The sequence below is a fragment of the Berghia stephanieae genome, chromosome 2 (assembly GCF_034508935.2).
Source record: "Berghia stephanieae isolate SIO BIC M18660-M18661 chromosome 2, UCSD_Bste_1.3, whole genome shotgun sequence".
Taxonomy (NCBI): domain Eukaryota; kingdom Metazoa; phylum Mollusca; class Gastropoda; order Nudibranchia; family Aeolidiidae; genus Berghia; species Berghia stephanieae.
The window spans coordinates 48,964,682-48,977,809 of NC_088361.1; the positions used below are offsets into that span (position 1 = coordinate 48,964,682).

A 13,128-nucleotide genomic window follows, 5' to 3' on the forward strand; every position below is an offset into this window, starting at 1 on the left:
TCATTGCTGAAGGTGACAAAAAGTGAAAAAAAAGGAGGAAAATTTTGAACGATTGCCTTAAACTCCATTTTTACTACACTAGCCCCCACTTTTAGAGCAATTGAGACAATAAGACTATCATTGATACTTTAGATAACTTCTGGAGAATGGGGAAACTGCACCGATATATGTTCCACCACACATTAAACCCTCTCATTGCCAGTACATTTAACTGGGGGGAAATTCCTCCTCTGACTCCAAAATCGTGAACTTTCAAGGATCCAAGGAAAACCATCAGCAGTGCATTACAGACCCGCCTAATATAACAAAAGAAGTTCAAAAGCATCTCTATGTCATTAAAACTTATTGAAAATGAAAGTTGATGCCAGACTACATAATTTTAATCAATTCAAAGTGTTATTTAATCCCTATGAGGGTAAATTGTTGATTTTTAAAGTTAACTAAAGCAACTACAATTTTCGTCTCCTAAAAATTATGAATTTTTCGATTTTTAGGTAGGCAGATCTGGTATTATTGACAAAAAATGAAGCAATAAACGGTAGCCTACCTTCAGTAGCATCGATAAACATGCAATCATCAAATTCATCTGTATCTGGCTGGGACGACGTCTCAACACAGGACTGTCTGTCAACTTGAATTTGAGCTCCAGATGCTTGGCTAACCAATGAGGCTTGCTCTTCTCTCTGCTGTACAGGCATGGGTTTGACAAATACAAAGTCATCAATACAACCAGACTCAACTCCTTTGGAAGATGTTTTCGGATTCTCTACCGTTACCCTCGAATTATCATGGACAACAGTGTCAATATTCATCTCTGTTTCACCATTACTCTCAAGCAAACCATTGCTCAGATCAGTTGCCTCACATTCTTTAAAAGTGTTCTCATCAACAAGAGCGTTGGTCTCCACATTTTGGACGGAATCATCAGCCGTTTTTTGTTCTTTGCTCAAGTTGTCAAGTTTCATTGCTGTGACAAGATCATCAATATTCAATGAAGCTTTACTTGTGTCCTTTGATGGTTGAAGAGAGTTTTCAATTGTAGCATCATTTTCCACAGGTCCTGTGTCATTACAGGAAGTGACTATCTTATCCTTTGCCTGAAACAAGTCAGATACTACAGACTGGCTCCTTGGGGAATCAACCAGAGGGCTCTTGATATTAAACAAATTTTCTTCCTCTGGAACTTTGACAGGTGAATTTTCAAAAGATTTGAAGTCATCGTCGTCTTCATCTGAGGATTCCAATTCATCCGGTTGAGCTTTGTTTCCAGTTTCATTAATTGCTGAGTTAAATTGCACCTCATTCTCTTTTGAGTCACTCACTGGAGAATTGGCAACTTTGTTCTCTGTCTGGAAAGGATTGTCTTCAACCAACACTTCTGAGGTAGTCTGTATATTATCATCAACAGTCTCATGCACCCCATCATCTCCAATGGAATTTTTAAATGGAGAGTTTACAGTCTTACTTGAGGTTGAGAATGGGTCATCAGTTTCAATGCTCTTGCTTGAATCATCTGCATCTTTAATGAATGGTAATTCATTTTTATTCTTCAATGGCGAGTTGACAATTTTACTTCTAGTTGAGAATGGATCTTCACTTTCTTCACATTCATCATTACCATTTATTGCTTCAGGCGCTGTCTTAGAATCTTCGATCTCATCCCTCTTTGGAGAATTGACAATTTTACTTCTAGTTGAGAATGGGTCCTCATTTTCTTGGTCCACTGTCTTTGGATCTTTGCTATCATACCTCTCTGGGGAATTGACAATTTTACTTCTAGTTGAGAATGGATCTTCACTTTCTTGGAATCCGTCCTTACAACCTGCAGTTTCCTGCACTGCCTTTAAATCTTCTCTTCTATTCTTACTTGGGGAATCAATAATTTTACATCTAGTTGAGAACAGATCTTCACTTTCTTGGAATCTACTCTCACAATCTGTAGCATCAATTATTTTCATTGCTTCAGTCTCATTCCTTACTGGAGAGTTCATCATCTTGTGTTTTGTTGTAAATGGATCTTCACTTTCTAGACATTCGTCTCTACACTCCACAATCTCAGTATTCATACTTGGATCTTTATCTTCATTCATTATTGGGGAGTTGACAATCTGACTTTTAGTAGAAAATGGATCTTTATCTTCAGTCATTACTGGGGAGTTGACAATCTTACTTTTAGTGGAAAATGGATCTTTATCTTCAGTCATTACTGGGGAGTTGACAATCTTACTTTTAGTGGAAAATGGATCTTTATCTTCAGTCATTACTGGGGAGTTGACAATCTTACTTTCAGTGGAAAATGGATCTTTATCTTCAGTCATTACGGGGGAGTTGACAATCTTACTTTTAGTGGAAAAAGGATCTTTATTTTCTAAAGATTTATCCCCAAAATCTGTATCCTCAGTTGCAAGATATTCACCCCCATTTTTCGTTGAATTAACAACCTTACTTGGAGTGGAAAATTGCTCCTCTTCGTCTTTGTATTCTGCAAATGACTTTTTACCTTCAATACTCTCCTTCACTGGAGAGTTCATCACTTTACTTTTGGCTGTGAAAGGATCATTTTCTTGCATATTATTTTCATCTTTTTTCATCAGATCCTCTCCTTTTTCCTCTTGGGAGTTTGTAACTTTACATTGATTTGCAAATGAACTCCCAATGGCCAAATCTTCGTTGTTAGCTGGGGAATTCATAATCTTATTATTTGTCAAAAATGGGTCACCAATTTCCATTTCATTTCCATGCCTTGTTGGGGAATTAGCAACTTTATTTGATGCTGCAAAAGGGTTATCCGAATCGAAATTTTCCTTTGTCACAGTGCAATTCTCAACAATTGTAATCTCCTTAGACAATGGACTACGCTTCACATCATCTTCAACACACTTTGTCTGACTTTCGTTCAACACAATTGGGGTATCAACAATTTCACTTGGAGTAGGAAAAAGACACCCTGTATTTAATTCAGCAGCCTTTTCCATTGGATCTTGCAAACTGTTTGACATTGGAGAATTTACAATTTTGGTCTTGGTCACAAACGGGTCCACCAAATCAAACTCAACCTCAGCCATTTTGTTCTCTTCATCTTTCTCTGAAGAATTCATACTGATACTTTTATTTTTTGTTAAAAGCATTTCTTCTTCAGTGCCCCTAACTGGTGAGTTAATAAATGCATTTTTAGAGACACAATGATCTTCGCTTTTCAAATCTATTACAAATTTAGACGTTTCTTCGGTCAGCTCCTTTGATGGATAATTCTTAATTTCATTCTGAGTCGCAAGTGGTTCATCTGCATCCACACTGCTGGCTGATGTCACTTCATCCATCTTTATTGTGTCTACATCTCTACCACCATCAACACAGAGAGGATAATCCATAACTTTGGATTTAGTAGCAAAAGGATTTTCATTTTCAAAACTTGCATTGTGCTCCATCTTGTCTCCGCCTTTGGCCTTTATAGGTGGAGAGTTAGCTACCTTGCTTTGAGTTTTAAATGGGTCATTTGAATCATCACCCACAAAAGCAGTTCTTGAAATCGAGTCTTGAATTACACATTCATCTAGAGACTGAGCTGCATTATTGACCTCAGACTGCTCTTCCACATTCCCATCTTTACATTCAGAATTACCAACAATGATTTCATCTTTAGAGTTTGGAATTGATGCAGCAGATTTACTTGGGAATGAAATTTCCTCATCCTCGACATCTTCATCATTTTCATTGCAGGGTAATTGAGTTTGTTCCTCATCTTGTTTATTTGACAGCCAGTCAGGAAAGTCTTCGATTGACTCGACTACAACTGGGTGATTCTGAGCTTCAGAAGAAACTACAATCTGTTTGCCAAACTGTATTTCATCATCATCATCACCTTCCGCCACCACGTCGAGCTCTTTAACATGTGAGATCCTATGACTCATCACTGCATCAGATGACATTTGACCCATTTCAGCTTCAAAAGAAAGAGCAGCATAACCATCCCCTGAAGCAAGATTTGCCGTTCCATCAGCAGTGTGACTTGAAGCTGTTGATTTAATATCCAGAGTGCCCAAAAGCTCAGAAAGTTCATCCATATCAGACACGGTGGAGATGGCGTTTGTATCAGGCAGAGCAGAGCCAGTATCTTCCACGGCCTCTGGAATCCTGAATGAAACAAAAATTTAACTTTTAAAAATTGAATAATTCCATGAAAAGAATTGCTTTTTCTTCTCAAATATAAACTGTAAGGATTCAAGATTGAAAATTCTAGTCTTCTGTCAAGTCATTAAAGATCTGCATATGTGGGAAAAATGGGATAGTGAAAAAAACCATAGAATTACAAGTGAAGGTACCCAATAAAAAGAAAGATAAAGGGGATTGGTTCAAATAAGGAACAGATGTAGATTCCAAAATCAGTATACTTAGTTTGAGATCACCTAAAAGTTTACAGATTACACCCAAAAACAAAACAAAACTAGCAATAAAAAAAAGCAGAGATGATTTACAAGGATAAAAAAATCATCTTTCAAAATTAATATTAGTCTGTTTCACTATGAGCTAAAGGCTCCAAGGGTCAGGATAAAATCAAGCACTGATATTGATCCCCGGTGAAGTTGAGATATTTTCCAGCCCGTATTGACTGGGTATCGAAGCCTGTTAGGTCTGTAGTACTTTGCAATAGACCAGCCTCCTATCCAAAGGGGAGCAAGTAATTCCTATTATCCATTTCACGCTGTATAAAACTGGAGTAAAAAACTGCACCTGTATGCTTCACCAAACATCAACTCTCTCATTGCCAACACATTGATGGGGGGGGGAAACGTAATTTTAAAAAAACAGGGGTGAGAATGACTGGTCACAAAAAAGGAGGAAATTTTTCAGGATTTTACGGCGTTTGCAACACATTAAGGTCATATCAGCACCAGTAAAAAGGAAGAAAATGGGATAGTAAAAAGTTCTAGAATTACAATTAAATCACCCAAGAAAAAGTAAGACAAAGGGGAATTGATTCAAATAGGGAACAGATGTAGATTCCAAGAGCACAATATCATAGTACTTAATTTGAGATCACCTAAATGTCTCATCCAGACACAAGACAGGTCCCCACTAATAGGGATACACTCAAATGTTTACAAATCATTTTACAAGGAAAAGAAATATCATATCCCAAATCTCTAACTATACATTTGACTGTTTCCCTCCCAGCTAGGGTATCCAGGCCTGGACCAGGACAAATACAAGTAATCTCATTCCAAGACAAAGACAGAGAGCAAGTTGGAAGTTGCAAGGGGGATAGAAGTCACAGTAAGTACCTCCCTGCCCACATGGGAGGTCAGGAACCCCACCCAGATGATTTGGTGTTTGTAAGTAGTCGTGGTGGTAGGGATGATGATGTGGTGTTTGTAGTAGTAGTGGTGGTAGGGATGATGATGTGTAGGTAGTTGCAGTAGAGGTGGTAGTGATGATGATGTGATGGTGGTTGTAGTAGTAGTGGTCTTAGGAATGATGGTGTGGTTGCGGTTGTAGTAGTTGTGATAGGGATGAAGATGTGGTGGTGGTTGTAGAAGTGGTGGAAGAGATTATAATGTGCAACCGGTTGTAGTAGTTGGGGTGGTAGGATGATGATGGTGTGGTGGTTGTTGTAGTTGTAGTAGGGATGGTGATATGATGGTGGTTTTAGTAGTAGTGACGGTAGGGATGATGATGTGGTGGTGCTGTGGTTTTGGCAGTGGTTGTAATAGTACTGCTGATAGGGATGTTGATGTAGTGGTTGTGGTGAGTTTTTTTCTTTTCATTTTTTAAATATTGAAAAGGCGGAATTGTGATGGCGATGGGCGGAGATAAACCACCATTTAGACAGAAAATTCTCAACCCTGTAACAAGGAGGAAATTCCTCCTTTGACCCCAAAATCGCAGTTTCACAAATCTGAGGAAAACCATCAGCACTCATCGCAATCAGTATACTTGTTTTTGCTCATGACGTAAATTATCAATTGTGTGGCTATGTGGCCTTGTGGTATGACACTCGCTCTCAACGCATAGTTGAGACCTTGGAAAGGATTCTTTACTCATATTCTCTCTCCTTACTCAGGTGTAAAATGAGTACCTGGCTGTTAACAGGGTTGTCTTTGTCGAAAATAATTGCAATATCGCAACAGGCATCCTGTCTCGCTCTACATGTTACGAATTGCTGTTCGAGAGGGACCCTTTGTAAAGCGCTTTGAGCACGTTTAATGCATATTGCACTATATAAATGCTCTATCATTATCATAATTGGAAACAAGTTCAATTTGAACTCTTACTTATGATTTTTTTTTTCTTCAGCTACCATTCATTAATGTGTTTACAAATAGTGCTCTATGATCAAAATTGAGTAGTGCATCGTTGACATTGGTGTGCACTGTGTAAAGAATGAAAATTGCAACAAAAGGACTAGAGTCAGAGCTATATTAATCATAAATAATGAATTTATCACTCACTTTGAAAGGGGGGGGGGGGATGTGTATACAAAGCGTGTGATGAAGCGGAATAAACGGTAACATTACTTAATTTCAAAAACACATAATAGAAAAGAAATAGTGCGGCTATGTGGTCTTGTGGCATGACAGACACTTTCTGACCGGATGGTCCTGGGTTTGAGCCTCCCTCAGCGCATAGTCGAGTCCTTGGAAAATCCTCTTTACTCACATTCTCTCAAATTACTCAGTAGTAAAATGAGTACCTAGCCGTTAACAATGTTGTCTCTATTGGAAACAATTGTACCACCCAATGGGCCTCATGTCTCGTTCAACATGTTACTGTTGTCCAGGGACCATTTTGTAAAGCATTTTGAGAAAGTTTAGTGGATATTGCACTACTATATAAAAGCTCAAGTTTTAAAAAAATATTTTTTATTGGGTTCAAACATCATCAACACTCACCATTTATTCTCAATGTCATGTATAGGCAAGGTTCCCACCAGATCTTTCATAATACTTTCTGCATTCTTCACAGTTGTCAAGTGGTCGTCTCTGATCACGACACAATTTCTCTCAATCCACCTTTCAGCGGAATCAAGGTGACGAATGACCGCATACGGGGATGACTGAGGAGTTTTATCACTCGTCATTTCCTGAAAATTAAGTGTAAAATTTGAACAAGGATCAAACAAAAGAATTAAAAAAAAAAAAAAAAGGAATTTATCGATTGTTATCATTCAATGAATGGAACAAAATTAGCAATGACATGAAGATTTTAAAAATATAAACAAATAAGCAATAATAATAATGTGGACTAGGTGACCAAGTGATTAAGGCATTGACGTGCGGAAGGGGGGCATTATTATTTTTTTACAATTAATAATAATGGTGATAATAATAATAATAATAATATAGATGATAATATAGATGAATGATAATGATAATAATAATAATAATAATAATAATAATAATAATAATAATAATAATAATAATAATAATAATAATAATAATAATAACAACAACAACAAAAATAACACAAGGATAATGATAAAAATAGCCCATAATCCATCATGTTCAAAAGTTTGCGATTAACGATGCTCCAACTGATAAAAAAAAATAAAAGGGTTGCCTTCTTTTTAAAATTGTACAATACAATAGTCTGGCAGGCTGCATGTATGTCTCATTGAGAGTTGAATTGCAGTTACTTCAAGAGATTGAAAAAGAAATTGCAACGCTACATACAGTATGGTGTTAACTGAAGATTATATCCAATTATTTAGACGCACACATGAGGAAACAAGAATATACTTTTAACCTTCATATTTCCAGATAGTCGAGAGGCATCATTCAAAGGCTTCAGTGGATTTTTATCGATGCTTCGACGCTGAGAATTACTGAGGATGTCATTGCCTTTCCCCAAGGCACTGGTTCCAACATGGTCAAAGGCATTTTCATCATTTACTGGGCAATCATCCATTATTCAGATCTAGTGTAAGAAGAAAAGGTAACAAAAATTGAACTGGGACTCAGAAAAAATATGAAACAAACAACATAATTTTTTCTTTCTTCATTGAGCATTTGCATATAGCACAATATCCACTAAACATGCTCATAATGCTTTACAAGGGAATTGAGACATGTTTTAGATCTCTGTTCTGCATTGCGGAAGCTATTTTCTATTAAGGGATTAGCATCTTTTTAGAAACACAAGGGAAACAACAATAACAGTTTATTCAGTTTGTTGGTTACAGTCCCCCAATCAATCTGAAAATCTTTTGTAGATGAAGAATGATTATTCAGTGTAAAGGTACAGCTCTCTCTCTCTCCTCTTGCAATTCCTTATCCGTATCCTCTTCCTTCAAAGTATACTTACTCACAGGCATCGCCTTTTTAAAAGCATCCAATCAAAAGCCATTTTTAATTAAAAACCAGTAGAATTGAACTGGAAACGAATACAAATACTATATAGTGTAAGTATCTGTAGATGCACTAACATAGTAGAGACATGAACCATGCATTTTAGCCTAAGTCATTTTAGATTATTTTCAATGAGCCAGTGAGCGTAACTTGACTTGAAATTTAAAGACTTTTTTTTGCTACCACTTTAATCTAAGACCAGGCCTGTAAATGGTTGGTGAAAAAATTGTCTGAAATTTTTGAACACGCGAAAATAGACACAACAGGACAAAATATGGACACAACACAGATATGACACGTCAATTGACTAGTCAAATCATGTCACTTTCCCCTACTTATTTTTATTTATAACGAGGTCCTTATTTTATGGTACCAAAAAAAAAAAAATCCCAATTACTTGAGGGCCCAGGTCTGAGTTAGTAAAATGAAAGGAAGAGAACAATTCCTACCCTTTTGAATGATGTGTATCTCGGGCTTGACACAGGAAGCTGCGTATCTTCGCTCCTGTTTGTGTTAAATGTTTACGCTGATTCTTTCATTTATTTGGATTAATTCTTATAGAAGAAGAAGAAGAAGAAGAAGAAGAAGAAGAAGAAGAAGAAGAAGAAGAAGAAGAAGAAGAAGAAGAGGAGGTGGTGCCGTCGTGTGAGAACTTTCGAGGAAGAATATATATTTCGAAGAAAAATAATTATTTCGCATAATTTTTTTTTCCGTCTCACATCCGGACGGAACAAAAACAAATATAGAGACTGAGAAATAAGAACCGGAGATATGCATGTGTGTCGGTAGCAAAATAGAGAGGAACCTTCCGGTCCGGTTCGACACACTTCTGTGCGTGCGTTATTTACTGACTAGGTGTGTGTGTGATCGTGAAGACAACTCGCGCGAACTTCGCGATCCACTCTCGTTGGCTGTGGCACAGAAGCCAGGCAGTGAATACATACACGTCTAGCGGAGCGTGTAGGTGGCATGATAATATTATAGCTAACAGATAGACGGTAAGTTTTGTTTTGTCTTTGATGTGACAAATGAATTTTTTTTTTTTTTTAAGTCGGCATTTGAAACAGAATAAAATCTTTTTTTTTTTTCGAGGAACGAAATAAAAGTCTTTCAGAGCTGCCAACCTCATCTGATGAGAATGTGTACAATGGGACCTCAAAATGGGGGAGATTTCATAAAAATTAAAATCGGTACAATCCTGAAATCGACGGAAACTAACCATTGTGAAAGCAAGAGGAAGGTATACTTTCATAAAGTCACACCGCACAAGCTCAATTGCAGCAACAATGATATTCCCAAGACTATAATCCAATCCTCTCAGAATTCTACCTCCCAGCATGAAGATCATAATTGGTCAAAAAATATATGAATATCCACTTGGTCACCAAGGGCTCTCAATAGGCTAGTAATAATATGAATAACAGCGTAACACAACATCCATACATTGGAAATGGGTACAATCTTGGGGGAAATGCGTAGTACAAGCGTAAAATCGCTGAAAATGCATACAATTCCCCAATTTTTGCGGTAGGTTGGCAGCTCTGGTCTTTTATTTTATCTTTTATTGGTACTGTTCTTCGACGTTACGAATTTTATTTTTACAGTTTAAAAAAAAAAAATATTAGCACTTAGAGCAAAATCGTACTGTCGGAAATCCGACAATAGTAATAGTAATCGGACTGACTATTTTCACCGTACGGTGAAAATAGTGTTTTAGTCTATTTTCACCGTACGGTGATAATAGCCTGCCAGACTATTTTCACCGTATGTATTAGCCAATCAGAAGCCAGGATACTAACTGTGCCTCTGCATCCAGTCCATTAGAATTCGACCCGACATCATTTTCTTCCTGCGTGCTGACCAGTTTTTAAAAAAAGAAAAAGTTTGCCGAGAACAAGGGAGGCCTCCCAAAAGCTCCTCGTTATAGCATTTCTTTCACTTTCAATTTGTATTTTTCACTTTGGACCTTTTGTCAGACGTTTATTTATTCAATTTGATATCAAGTTAAAAATTTCCTAATTTGACCATTGTTTTGATTCTCGGCCGCCATTTTGATTTGTGAGGTATTGAAAGGCAGTGCAAAGCAGTCCTAGGGTTGTTTTTTTTTTCTTGTTAGGGGTAGTTAAAGGTACTAGGTTGTATTTTTTCTTAGGAGCGAATATTTGGCAAGATGAGCTTTCGGAAGGACTCCCAAAGCTATAATAATACAGGCGGGAGGGCGGATTCAGAATTGGTTACAGTTACCGATGAAGCTTTACAATTTCGTGGCGGCGATGGGATCTCGAACCTGCGACCTTTCTGGTACAACAACAACACCTGGCCGGGGAGGGCGTGGCTCTACTGTATGAGTATGAGTCACAACTCGAGAAATAGTGATTTCAATCTCTATGTCTATCTTGAGCCGCTACCACCGACTTGAGGTCATGGGTTCAACACAGCAGACAAACGCCGCGAAGTATGTTAACCCATAGAGGCCCGCTTCCCCTGGAGTCGCCCGCGACTGTTGAGGCCCGCATCGCCCGTCATCGCCCGCGGCCCCCGAGAAAAAATGGATCATGTTTACTTTGTTATTGCAACGAATCACTTCGTTTTATTCTAAACCGGAAACATTGTAAACGTAATGCGATCGTTCTATTTCCGTTTCCTTTATACCGCACGTTTATATAGTTGATAGCAAGTGAGTAATCGAATTCAGAAAAATGGCATTCCCGTACCTCACTAGTTTGTTGCGTGGCGCTAAAAATGATGTTATGGAGAGTGGTGTAGACGATGAAGAGGATTTTGGAAATGAAAGCAATATCGAACTAGAAAAAGAAGATGTAAACGATGGTGGGGATGGACAAGACGAGGCGTTAGCACCCGATCAAGGTGATTCGAACACTGAATCGGAGTCCGAGATTGACGAAAATGACGGGAATGGGGGTGCGGGGAACGAGTTTTTTTTTAAAATATTTTTTTTCCCAATTTATTGAAATCAAAACATGTCATGTTATATATCATTCGAAAGCAAATTTATCTGGCTATAAAAAGGAATTAAAATTATAATTTTATGTCATTTGGTTCTCGTTTAATAATTTTTAAACTTTGTGTTGGTATTTTTTTCTTAAGAGTTATGCCCCTTACACTGGGCCTCAGCGGAATTTTTTTTAGTAAACACCGGGCCTCTATGGGTTAACTACCAAGATACCATTATCACCATACGGTGAAAATAGTGTGTCAGACTATTTTCATCATACGGTGAAATCGTCCACCAAGATATTATTACCGTACGGTGAAAATAAGTCTCCCACAATATTATCACCGCACAGTGAATATAGCCTGCCACACCGTTATAGTGAATATAGTCTCCCACACTATTATCACCGTACACTGAATTATACCCTTCCACACCATTATCACCGCTCGGTGAAAATAGCGGGTTCCAATAGTAATATAGTAGGCACTTTGATAACTCCAGTCCAGTGGCCGCCGATAGGCTCACTGTAAGGTGAAACTCGTTTTTTGGAACTTTATTTTTGACCCTTTACTGTGTTGGTCACCATGGCGTTATTTGTGAACCTATGTGACTAATTTTGGTATCATTATAAAGGGCACAAAACAAGCTTTCTAACGATGTATTTCATTCTTAATTCCTGATTGTATTTCTCAGAAAGCTTATGTAACAAAAATTTATAAATTTTTGAATTGCAAGAACTTTTTAAATTATGGATACATTTTAATTATACTTCATACATCGATAGACAATTATTTGAAGAATATCTCTGCCAAATTTCATCAAAATTGATACACTCGCTCATGATTGTATTTTTCCCGCCACCAACCCCCCTTTTTAGGACAAAAACCTCATATTTTTTTCCATTTTCATTTATCCTTATTTTTTTCCAAACTTTCCATAGATGAAAATGATTTATATGAAAATAAAGCTTATATTCTGACCTTTAAAATGATATCTAACACTTGCCATTTATTTTTTAATTGACACAAAATTACTGAAAACAATAAGTGGGCCATGTTGACTGCAAGACTCAAAATTTCCCGATAGCCGCGAGATGCTGGTTTTGAGGCGAGGCAGCAGTGAGATCACAGATTCTCTCTGTAAAATTGACAAAAAATTTCAGTAGAAAAATATAAATAACTCTGAACCGTAAGTCGTAGAGAAACAAATAAGGTATCAAATTTTATGTTTTTTTCAAGTCCCATCCCCCTGACTGAGTCAAATCAAGATATTTTGAGTTTGTTGAAAATTTTATCAAAGTGCCTAAATATAGACGGAAGAGTTACACAGCAGGCCTGTAAGAGTAAGACTTTGCAAAAAATATAAAACAATAAGTTTTACTAAACCAAATACTATGTTGCAAAAGCAACAAAGTTCCTTCTTTCACTTGGACTATGATAAAGATATTAGATGGGCATGGGATCTGTTAGTAATAATAATATAGGATTGACACACTGAACTGACACACACCCCTTGGCCGCCAAGTTGGCCCTTGTTGGCAGGACCTCACTAGACTTGCAAATGTTTTTCTATTAGCTAAGTATATTGCTTTGGTAATGCTGAATGTAGACAGTTAATATGAAACATAGAATAGAGTTACCCTTAGTGACTAATTTGTAATCTTCACATTTACGAGGGCGAAGCCAAATTTAGGAATAAATGTTGACGTCGTTAGACAAGGTTACCAACTGGACTGGACATGGAAAAATATGAATTTGAATTTATCCGCTGTATCGATAAAAGTTGTAATCGATATTTATAAGCAATGTTTTGATTGCATGAAAAGTG

The 13,128-nt window shown here is 37.2% G+C and overlaps 1 protein-coding gene across 1 annotated transcript in view; it reads right to left on the reverse strand.

The window, feature by feature from the left end:
* Window positions 1-13,087, reverse strand: part of LOC144965069 (uncharacterized) — a 36,384-nt gene extending 23,297 nt beyond the window's left edge. The window contains exons 1-4 of the mRNA XM_078899969.1: window positions 12,941-13,087; window positions 7,744-7,914; window positions 6,891-7,081; window positions 548-4,134 (exon numbers count right to left, since the gene is read on the reverse strand). Coding sequence (XP_078756095.1) covers window positions 548-4,134; window positions 6,891-7,081; window positions 7,744-7,905 — 3,940 coding nt within the window. The 5' untranslated portion in view covers window positions 7,906-7,914; window positions 12,941-13,087. The remainder of the gene's footprint in view (window positions 1-547; window positions 4,135-6,890; window positions 7,082-7,743; window positions 7,915-12,940) is intronic.
* Between the last annotated feature and the right edge of the window lie 41 nt (window positions 13,088-13,128).